The 12,140-nt window shown below is 31.6% G+C and overlaps 2 protein-coding genes and 1 long non-coding RNA gene across 8 annotated transcripts in view; 1 reads left to right on the forward strand and 2 right to left on the reverse strand.

Moving 5' to 3' along the window:
* Positions 1-281: 281 nt before the first annotated feature.
* Positions 282-8,353, reverse strand: LOC148627196 (uncharacterized). Of its 2 annotated transcripts, XR_015919966.1 has the most exons (5): positions 8,184-8,353; positions 6,348-8,060; positions 4,128-4,545; positions 3,496-3,575; positions 282-1,608 (listed from the first exon to the last, which is right to left on the reverse strand). It is a non-coding gene; the product is annotated as an uncharacterized LOC148627196 (long non-coding RNA). The 2 variants fall into 2 exon arrangements; XR_015919965.1 differs by having other exon boundaries at positions 6,348-8,335.
* On the forward strand, positions 3,227-4,527 carry LOC148627197 (uncharacterized). Its single transcript, XM_088569393.1, has 3 exons — positions 3,227-3,259; positions 3,502-3,567; positions 3,884-4,527. Exons 2-3 carry the CDS (start codon positions 3,516-3,518, stop codon positions 4,525-4,527), a joined length of 696 nt encoding a protein of 231 aa, XP_088425519.1. The 5' UTR covers positions 3,227-3,259; positions 3,502-3,515.
* Positions 8,354-9,398: 1,045 nt separating the features above from the next.
* Positions 9,399-12,140, reverse strand: part of LOC148627198 (uncharacterized) — a 36,769-nt gene continuing 34,027 nt past the window's right edge. For all 5 annotated transcript variants that reach the window (XM_088569455.1, XM_088569464.1, XM_088569430.1 and 2 more), the window contains one exon: positions 9,399-10,520. In XM_088569455.1, the coding sequence (XP_088425581.1) occupies positions 10,007-10,520 (514 nt within the window). In that variant the 3' untranslated portion in view covers positions 9,399-10,006. The remainder of the gene's footprint in view (positions 10,521-12,140) is intronic.

Raw genomic sequence — 12,140 nt, forward strand, 5'->3', positions numbered from 1 at the left:
TTTTCTTGTTTATTATTCATATTTCCTTTTTGTGATATTTTGTTTTGTTTTCCGTATTTTGTTGCATTGTGTTCTTTTTTTTCCTTATTTTTATTACTGATTTCTGAGGTTTCTTAACACTACCAAACAATAGTTGAATAGCATTAAATCGTTTTGGATAATCATAATCAGAAATACAATAAATTATAGCGATGTTGAAATAAAATTCGTGGAAGCTCACCTTCATTAAAAAAAAAACAACAACACTTTCTTATACCACTTAAAGAAAATGTAAGAACAGACAAAGCAAACAATTTAATATGTCGGTTATCAATCATGTTATTGTAAGGTTACATAGAAGGTTAGAGGAAAGGCGCTCGATTTTAAAGTCTTTAATTTCAACATATTTTTTCTCAGAAAATACCAAGGAGAATGGTTTGACGTAAATGACGTAAAGAAAATGTAGTTTGCATCTGACACTATTCACCTATTTAATAAATATAAGAACATAATTGCCCTTTATTGGTCTGCATGAATTAATTCTTAAAACTGTCCCAATTTCATGACTGAAAGAACTTGAGAAATTGGTTACACACAGACGTTCAGTGCACAAACTGGTCTTATGGTTGATGAATTGATTGAAAAGAAATAAGGTTTGAATGTACAACGAAAGAATCTTAGTTTGACAAGTAATTACCCATATATCCAATTAATTAGACAATGAGAAATCTTTCGGGTTTTGTGATGTAATTTTATATACTTGTTAGGGTGTTTAAGCTTACATCAAGCCAGTGAAAAGTATTGTAAAAATGTATCGATCCTCAGTGCAGATAAGAAAAAGAAATTTTATAATAAAAACTCTCTACATTCGTGTAAATGACCTACACAATGAATTAGTGAACTACACAATGAATTATCGACTAAGTTGATTAAGGATTTGGACATTTTGTGTGAGTTAACACTGTATTACTTTTTATACATCTGTAACAGCAAATAGGCAAAATAAACCCAAACAAACAAACAAAAAAATGTAGGGCAATTCAGAGATATTAAAATAAAGTACATGGTCAAACTCATATAAAAGGAAAGCGATCTACATACACAATGTAGAAAACAGAATAAAACACAATCACACATCAAATCTGAAGTTACAGAAAGAAGACAGCACACAAAAACATAAATCACTTGAAATTATTGACAAACCACCAAGACAATAAATCTTCTGTAGCAATCATTTCTACCAAGGTTGAAATTTATTTGCCAGTATTTTCTAGGAAGAAAACCAATGTATATATGATAGGCACGAGAATAAGTGTTGAACTATGAAATTGAAACTTAAAAGGATGGATATACTAATATACTATTATTACGTAACGAGAAGTTTTCAGCTGAAAAATTAAAATTTAGATCTCAAAAGATCTATACCACAGTGCATTGTCAAAACTTCAAATGATCAAGCTATACGATAAACGCGCTGAATTCTTATTCGATAGTCAGCTTCACTCTCATTTATGGCAAAATCCCATCAGCACGTATTGAGTTTCCCTAGTACAACTCATTCTTTATGCCAAGACTTTCTGCCACTATGCGGTCTTATTCTACGGTGCTAAACTTCTTACATTAAGGATTCTAGAACAAAGAAATATTACTACAAATCATCACTACAAAAGTTTTAGTGTTGTCATCATTATCGTTATGGTGTTATCATCTACACCATGAGAACCGATATCTTCACCTTGCATAGTTCTTTATTTCTCTTTCGTCTATACCGGACGTAACATTTTGTGAGCAACTCGATGGTTGGTTAAAGAAAAGCAGAGGACACTTACTCTATCGTAGATTATATTTGATTACGTTGCTTTGTACATGTTATCTTGTTACTTCATGTTCTATGTTGTGTGTATCTTTTTTCTTGTCAAATTATTATTCTTAGATTGTATAATTCTGATTACAATTAAGTTCCTGATTTCCTTGATTTTATTTCACTTTTAATCTTTAAAAAAATAACAGGGTCATAAATAAAGCACAATGTATTCAACGACAAAAATCTCCTAAAAAATGAAGAAATGATTTCAATGATTGCTTTATATTATAGAAACATTACTTGATAAGTTGAAAATTAGTTTACTAAAACTTGTTCCTCGATATATTACAAAATTCTTGAAACAATTGTTGATTGAGTGAAAAATGTTAGTATTTTCAACTATGTTAATATAAATAAAAAGTACTTTGTCAACCACGTCAATTGGGTTTATATTAACATACATTTGTATCGTTACACATTGCTTTTACTAGATATTGCACAAAATAATTGAACAGAATAAACTATTATATGATAACATTTCAACTTTTTTTGGTGCAAAAAATAACTCTCTAAGTTTGAGTTTCGTGTTTTTGAAGAAAAAATAAATATAAATCCATATATCCTATGCTATTGCAATTTTCTTTCTTCTAAACAAAATAGTAGGTATCAAAATATAGTTTTGAATTCAGAAATTTGTTTCTGGAAATTTGTCACTCTTTGTATCTATTTTATTATGAAAAAAATTGTCAACAAGGAAGAAAACGCGTCGATTAACGTTATTTACAATATCATGCGTGTATTTGTGTTATAAAATCTGTTGTGCTAAAATGTAGTAGAAACTCTATTTCTATTAAAGATAAAATAACAAAACGTCTTAACAGTAATCTTAATGTCAATGAAAAAGTATAAGAATACATGATACTTTCAATAATTCTATTAGAAAAATATTATCCAATCCAATTAAAATATGTCAGTAAAATAAAAAAGTTTGCAACATCAAATATGTTTCTTGAATTTCTGGTCTGTGGAAAATAATGAGTACAAGAAGTACTAGCAAATTGTATTAGCTCAAATTATGGCGTTGATAACAAAATACTTTCTTTACGAGCTGCATTATGCTATTTAGAAAAAAAAATAAATTACTCATTTCTACAATTTAATAACGGTGGATGTTCATATTTCTGTTCCTATATATTCTAAACACAGGGAACAGGGAAATGTATAATTTGAAATTCTGTATTTTCTTTAGTTGAAATTAAAATTTAATTTGTGTATAACCAATCATAATAAGGGAAATACATTCATTCATGTTCCATATCGGTGAACCTTAAAATTAATGATCGACTATATACGTCATGTTGTGGTTAACCATTAATTAAGTAGAAAATGTCAAACCATAAACAATAGTATATAAGATTGTAACTTCAGAATGTTTATCATTAAGAATTTCAGACGCAATCAAGACTTAAGACAAAGGTAGCGTAGTATGGTGTTAAAATATTTCTTTTCCTATCTATATATTTATCTTTAACGGCAGTACAAATCTTCAATATAAAGCCTTTTTAAAATGATTATTATCTTATAAAATTATAATATCAATTTGTAGAAAGCAGCGCTGTTTTACGGTGTTTTGATGTTTGTTTTGTAAACTGAAGCCGTTGTAAGTGTCTTTCGAGAATCTGAAAGAATTTAGTTTGAATTTTAATATTTACTTTCAGGAAGAAGAGAAAAGATGTTGTCATTCTGTCTTGTATCTCTCAGTGTGGTGTCTTTATCGTTAGCAGGTACGGCTCTACAAAGTTGATAATAATGTAACTATCAAACGTTATATATACACTTTTCCCTTTTGCAGTGTATTAAAACAATATTAAATATGAAATATTAAGAATTTGAAAGTGAGGATATCTTTTAACATATTGTTATATTTAATAATGCATATCGACATTGTACATTATAAAATAAAGCGTTGTTTTGCGTTTGTTTTATAAAAAGACAAATAATACCATCGTCATTTAAAATGAACAAAACAAAACAGATACCGTAGTACCGTTGTATATGCAACTTTATGTAGCGATTTAGAAGTATGTTTTTGTTCGACAGTGTACGCCCCTGAGGAAGTTGGGAAACCAGGAAGGTGCCCGCGAGATGTATTTACAGGAAGAATATGCCAAGTTAAACATGAATGTTCAATGGACTACGAATGCAGTGGCAGTAAGATATGTTGTCAGGACTCCTGTGGTTCATACTGTACATTTCCAGAAGGACGTGGTTTGATTGAATCTGAAGTTTTTGGTGGAAGAACATCATCTGGTGGAATTATAAGGAATGGTGGAGAGTTACTAACCAGTGGAAGAGCTGGAATCGCCAGATCTGCAATTGATGGTCATCTTTTGGATGAATTAAGCCTTGGAACAAGAGTTGGAAGACACGGTGGTGACATACTCGATACCACTCATGGGTTATCAAGAGCTGCTCTAGGTGGTGGAGAATTGATTAAAAAGGTTATGAACAGCGGTCTAAGTGATGGCGTCGGAGAATCTAGAATTGTAGGAGTCTCTGGTGTTGGCCCGCTCAGTGGTGACGGAAGGATCACTGGTAGACACTTGGGCAGTAGTATCCGACTCGGAGTAGATAGTCTTGATACCCTTGGTGGAATCATTGGAGGATCTGGTTCAAGAAGACTTGGTGTATTAGGTATTCGTACAGTTGGTGGATCCAAATTTGACAACGGATATTCCGGATAATTTTTGCAATCCTTGGATCTACAAAAATCCACTTCATTTTTTGTATTTTTGCAATAAAATTTATAACTATTCAAACTTATATATGTGTCAATTGCATGCACTATATTACACTGCAGCATGTGGGGAGTCATACTTGGCCTGACATATATGGAAACTCTCAAATAATGCTAAAATTCTATTTTGGTTATCTACTTTATAACTTATGTTACCGATAAAGAAGTTTGCCGTTTTACAGGAAAATAAAGGCAACCAAGATTAGGACATTAATCACAAGGGACACAATCTAAGGACAATGACTAGACCAAGAAAATATACACACACAACAAAGAACACGAAATAACTAAAATAAATGACACAAACATAGAAACAAATAACAAAAGTATAATGAGGAACTAAGAATCAACTGGGAACATGGACCAAGTGGGTAAGATGGTACTTCCCTGCTTTTCTAGGAACAGATTGTTTAATGGATCGTAAGGAAAATATTTTTACAGGAAAAATATTGAAATAGACTCCCGCCTAAATTCCTGTAACTAATTGAAATCATGTGCTGGATCAAAAAGCTATAGCATTTTGCTGTTCTTATTATTCATATCTTAGGAAAAAGTTCAGAAGCAGTCAAGACTTACAAAAGTTAGCATAGTTTGCTGTATAAATATTTCTTTTCATATTTGTTGGATTTTCGATGGTCTAATGTTTTCTATAATTATAAGCCATTGTAAGTGTCGTTCGAGAATCTGAAGGAATTCATTTTGTTTGATATATATTTACTTTCAGGAAGAAGGTAATTTTGTATTGTATCTCTCAGTGTAGTGTCATGTTACGGCTTTACAAAGTTATTAAAAATGTAACTATACTAATATCAAATGATACATTTTAATGTGTAGTGTTGCAGTGTATTACAACATTATTTGATATTTAATATAATGAATTGGGAAGTTTTGGTCTATCGCCTGAGGGTCAAAATGCCAGTTATCTCTTTTGTACATTAAAGACCAGACCATTATTGTATTTTTGAACAAAGCATTGTACCACATGTTCAAGGTTAGTTAGGGGCCTGTCATATCGTTGGTTATACCATTTGCAACACAATGTGATGTTTTAAAATCAAGGTGAGATAATGATTGCAGCTTAAATTCTATTAATTCGTCAAGCTAGGCCTTTTCTAAGGACATGATTGAACTGATACCTAATCAATGATGATTGATTTAAGTGTGCAAATGAATTGTTGTTGTTGCATGATGGCAGTATGATATTTGCCCATTTGGACAAGTGTATGATAAGCTTGATAGTATTATTGTGAATTTAGATATCCTTTGATTATTCAGGTCAAATTTGGACCTGGTTCTACACTTTGTAAATTCGCTTATTCTGAGCAGTGCAAAGAAAGTAAATGTATAGGCAGTTAAGAACATTGTTGTTTCAAAAATTGAGGAACAGAAAATCTTTGAGTTCTTAGCTAACTTGTTTAACTTAGAAATAGTTATTGGTATCCTAACATCTTTTTGATGACTTTGTTGACACTATAAACTATAATACTGACAATGAAAGATTTTGCAATATTTTTTTACAAGCTATCCCTGATAGATAGATCCCTGTAAAGCATGACAAGTTATGCGTTGCTAAGAAAGCGATAAAATTGTAAAACGTCGTTAACCAGAACTGGTATATTTTGTTTTAACTTGTGAGAAAATCTGAAATCTCACAATTTCTATAATACCAACTTGTAAGGTTATATATGACACCGTTAGATATCTATAAAATGCAACCCTGGATATTGGAGAATTTGATATTTTTGGCGTAGGAGATAACCGAACTACCTGATTCAGATCCATTGTCATGCTGTTCCGCCGGTGATATCTGTTTACTTCCTCGTTTTGTCGGCTCTTGAACCTCTGTCGCCCTGTTCTTCCTGTTCTACATGTCCGACTGCTCCTCTTCTTACATTCTCTTCTTGCTGTACTTCTCTTCTCGGTTTTCGTTTAGGCATGTTGATGATGTTGAAATTCTGCACGTGACGTTGATAGTTCATCGTGTAGTGCATGCACACGGTCGTGCATTCACAAAATATCTACATTTAAGACAGCGCCTTCTACCGCATAGCATGCATGAACAAAGAAGAATAACTCTAAATTACTTGTAATTGTATATTGGATTATGTGAAACAAAGAATAACTTCGATTTGAGAACATAATTGAAAAAAAAAAATTGATAAAAATCTTTATCATATATTGTTACATCTGATTAGTAAATATTTGATCCTATTTTTTCTGAACAGCCTTTAATTAAAACACATGTAACTATCATATTTCCTCTGTTTCTGTCGGAATTTGATAATACAAAAGAGACATTATTATATCGTTGGTCCCGGAAATAGCCTATAGTGATTAATATTTGATGTTTCATATAAAATATATCATACTAAGGAGTATAAATGCTACCAAAAAAACACTATCTAGTTTGCTGATGCAAAGTGCTCTGGTGCTATAACAAACGAAACAAAAATACAATAAATATTTTATCAGTTCATCAGGTTTTTCCTATTACTACTTTTCACCTTATTTTTTCCTTCCCATTTCGTAACATTTGATGAGCCACTCGATGAATGTTTCCAAAGAAACAGAGGACGCTTAGAGTAATAGTACACCTGATCCATGATCCCAGTTTTTATAAGTTACTCACTTACCTTTGTTTCTATATACGTGTTATTTGTGATTTTTTTATGTTCATGTTTGTTAGTGTCTATTTTTCTTGTCCAGTCGTTTTCATGGAAGAATTTTTAATTACTGTTTGAATCTTGATTTTCTAAATTTTCTTTTCTAAAAATATTTCAACCATTTTGTGTTGATAAAGACGGGGTAAGGACGGTATAAGTACCGGTATTACCTATCATAATTATTAATGGTTCTTATTCCCAAATCTTCCTGATTGATTCTATAATTCTATAATTATCATTGTCGGTTTCATGTTTTATTATTTCATCTGTTGTGGCATCATTTGCATTGTTGATATTGGTTACTGATGTTTTTACATGTCTTTTACATTTATTTCAATAAAGTTTTGCAAGGAAAAAATGATATTATCACAAAAAATCTACAGACATGATCCTATTTTATCGAGTCTATCTCAGAAACTTAATTCACAACCGCATTATTAAAAATTAATTGACAAAATTTGAATTCTAAATCTAATTCAATAGAAATCAGAAACAACCCACACACCCTTATTATTTGTATCCTCATTTCTCACCATGAATCATTAGTATGATTTTAGGCTTGCAAATGAGGGACGAGCTCTTCCTACTTATACAAATATTATTTAATTTATTGATAATGCACTGCTATGTTGTTACGTCGCTGATGTATCGCTCATAGGGAATATGTGAGTTATCATAACTAACACATTTTATGTAATGAACTCTGTGCGTCTGCGTTGAAAGTTCAAATAAATCACTTCCTTACTGGATACAGCATTACCGAAATATGTCCCTTCCGACAAAATGATTTTGAACTATTCTTGTTTTGACAGAGTACCTACGTAAATAGAGAAAGGAACTGAAATGGTGAAACGCAACAAATGCACCATTGTATAAGCTTAATAAAAATAATAAATACCAACAGAGGTCACCGAAACGTCTTTAACAAATGTAAACATACCTTTAAGGTTCAATCAAATCCACTGTCATAGAGCAATGACACTTCTTAAAATTAAACTGAAAAGCCTAATAACGACACGAAGATGCACATATAGGACGTCGCCGACAATCCTTCCCAATCATTTACAATAAAGTTGAGAATGGAAAAAATTATTATATATTGTTAAACAGTTATTGATAAGGCAGGTCATATGATCTGATCTGTGTAAGTATTCATAATGTCAAGAATTTACAAAACACAAGTAATTGAATCTTGATGGTTAAGAAATAGAATAAACCATACTTAATAACTGATCCCATTTTTTCAATTGTTTATGTTTTATTACAATGTTGTTTAAAAGTTTTATTTGTATTATCTTCAAACTGTCAATACAATTGAAATGACTGGGTTTTTTTCAAAACGGATCAGTCACTAAAACAGAATAACATTATTTAATACAGACTAAACATTACCTATGCTATCTTATTTAATATTTGTTTTTATCGTTGTCAGTTGGTTTAAATTTAAATCGGAACGTACCTAAATATTGCATACATTTTTTAAACACATGCACTATATTTGAATTGTGATTTTATTCTTCATGAAATCATTAAGCTAAAAAAATCGTTATGAAAAAAAAACGCAAAAGAAATGTCAGCTGACAGATATTTCCTATGAAATTTTTGTATTGGAATAAGGGAGATAACTGGTGAAATGCTAAAATTCTGGTCTAAATGACAACATGATAAATATAACTTTTTCTTGTACAATATATGTCATTCATATGCTCAGTGTTAAAATATAGGGTAAAAAGCAGTTACAAAACAGAAATATTACATTTCGACTCAAGTATTGCAAAATATTCTTTTTAGTTTGTTAAATGCAAAAAATACCAGTTTTGTATACATGTATTTCGATATGCTGTACACTTGTTTCAAGGAGTAACCTCTCATCTCTCGTATTTTTAAATTTGGAGTACTGTAAGATTTTATAAAATCGCCATCAAACCAAAAATATAGGATAAAAATTAAAATACAAAAAATAAAATATATTAAATTTCAAATCATAATATGTTTGAAAATCGACATTTTCTTTGATATTGAATTAGTCAATAAAATCAAACTACAGATAAAATTGTGATATTTTCATCATAAGAAGCAACCTATGAGACTGTACCGAATCCAGTCAGTTTTGAAAGTTTTTTTTTTTGTTTTTATAACAAGCAGGTGATGACAACACTTGACAGAAATATAACTCCTTTGTAAACTAGAAAGATATTCATGTGAAATTTTCCAAGTCAACTTGTGATATTGACTATGTTTTGTTTTGTTTTTTTTTTTTTTTTTAAATTTTGTATGGTTATTTAGAAGAGATTTCAGCAAATCAGATTCAAAATATCAACATTTGCACTCAATTTAAGAGCACGTTTATTGCTAAATTTTCAGTAGAAAAGTCAAATCATTACAATGTTTAAAGAATAAGGGAACCAAGGTTACAGCGGTAATCAAAAGAATGTAATCCAGGGACAAAGACCAGACATGGAAAACAGAAAACCACAACAAAGAAAATGAATTAACGAAAATCATACATACAAAGTAACCAAAGCAAATGAGCAGCTGGGAGCATGGGCCAAGTGCACCGGTAGGGTAAGCGTCCTCTGCTTTTCCAGAAACACCCGCCGAGTTGCTCTTAAAAGTCAAGTCTGGTAAAAAAGATATGATTAAAAAATCTCATATCTCATTTTATAGGGTTTGTCTTTTTTATACTAGAGAGGGTTAAACGCTACTAGTGTCTATTGTTAATTAACAGAGGTCAAAAGCTTGTTAAATATATATACATGTATATCACTTTGTACTGGTATTAATGCCTCTAACTGGATTAGAATGGGGTAGCCATACAGTAAGAGCTTTCGCTTCCCGTCTCACTTTGGCATAAACTTCATCATTCATTGGATTTTCAACGCGGTCGGGAACTTGTTGTCTGCTTTCTAGCATCAATTTCCGCTTCTTTTTCAGTCTCATTGCAGTTTTATTCGAAAGACGACCTCCTCTTGGCAACTCATCCCATCGAGTTGATATCCTAGGCGTAACATTCTGATGGTTGATATAAAAAACATTGCCAGTAACATCCATCCGCTTTCTATGACTCTCTAGAGGCTCTCTACAGCACCGACAACAGCCGAAAAACCAACTGCATACTCCTAGGTATCCACAACAACCATACAGTGAACAACACCCATAATAGTCTATACATCCACAGACATCACAACTCCCACCATAGTCACAACATCCACCACAACAGCCAACGTAATTTTCGTCGTCATCTGAATTAAGAGCCCTGACTCGATTTCGACGATACCTACGAAAAAATAAGTTTTTTAAGTGTTCTCGAATTTTTAACTACATTGACAGTCTTCGCCTACTTTTCAATATTTAGTCTTAATAAGAAAGGCAACTCTATATTATATTATTAATAATCGCTGTGCGGTAATTTTTATATAAACAAATGCAGTAAGTCACAAGCTAAATCCAACCAATCTTAAATCAATAAACAATTCAATTATATTAAATCATCTTTGTTTCCTTCTGATGTATGAATATTAAAAGGGTTTTCATTTTTTTTCAGATTTTTTGCAATTTTGGAAATGAATTTAATATGTGAAGTTAAAGAGTATGAAATGTGGTTAGTAAATGTAAGTAATATATCGGTTTCGCGGCTAATATTTTAAGTGAGCTCAGTAATATAATAGTTATCGAGGATTTTGCAGTGACCACGCTTGGACACATTTATTTGCTTAAAATTTTATATTAAAACGTGTGCATTATGTCGATTTAAACAACAAACGTGATAACTCCAGAAGAAATTTTTAATGCAGATTTATTTCTTTGATGAAAACTTACATGAAAACCAAATTATCAAGAATCAAGCGCAATTTTGCTGATATACAGATAACCTTGAGCGAAAGGTAAAGAAATATAACAAATCGTTTAAACTCGAAGGCAACCAAGTGCAGTTTGAATTAAATTCTGAAATTATTGACAATTTAAGTATCGCTGTTGATTGTATTGAGCAGAGAAGGAACGCCACGGATTATCTGTCTTTGAAGATTCACAAGCTCTTCTTAACAAGCGTAACAAGTTCATTCGTATAGCGGATAAGACGTACGGTGGCTGGAAAACAATGGACAACTATTTGTCAGACGACGTCTCTAGTAATTCGGAGGACGAAACGTGCATCAGACAGGAACAGTAAGAAAGAGTTAAAATCAGCCAAGTCGGGGAAACAAAATTAACGGAATATATCTACAGAAGCTTCTGGTAGTGCTGCCGTTGCCGATTACAATGGTGGATCTTACCAACAGTCCTTTCGAGCTGCTGGGGTCATGTGCCCCGCATTGATCCGAGTAGTTTTAAAGAACAAAACCAAGAGATATATATTATGCCTGACGGGCACTGGGCAAAGGACTGTACACAAGGATCAATCGATTTGACAACACCAGAGTAACTTCTACTTACCGATCGACTTTCTCAAACTTTTGAGGTATCAGATTATGACTATAGGATGTCTTATTTTGAACATGAAGCAGAATATCATATTAACGTTAAAAATAGATAAAAGAGTTCCATAGATTTTTGGGAAAATATTAACGCTTCTAACTTTATTCTTGATGTCATAAAATATGGTTTATAAAATTCCTTTTATTAATGAACCAGAATGTAAGTTTTTTTTAAGAAATAATACGCCTGCTTTGGATATAGTTTTACAGGTATCGAACGGACCCTACGTATTTAATCCATTAGCTGTTTCGATAAATTCTCAAGGAAAGGGTCGTTTAATTTTAGACTTGAGGTATGTAAATAAGCAAGTGATTCTGAACAAAGTAAAGTTTGAAGATTGGAAAACTGCTAGTCAATGTTTGACACCAAATTGTTTTGGTGTTATATTTGATGTAAAATTAGGGTATCATCTTAAAGATGT

Source organism: Perna viridis, chromosome 1 (genome assembly GCF_037379345.1).
Source record: "Perna viridis isolate PV_CMFRI_1.1 ecotype Kerala chromosome 1, ASM3737934v1, whole genome shotgun sequence".
In the NCBI taxonomy this organism is placed as follows: Eukaryota; Metazoa; Mollusca; class Bivalvia; order Mytilida; family Mytilidae; genus Perna; species Perna viridis.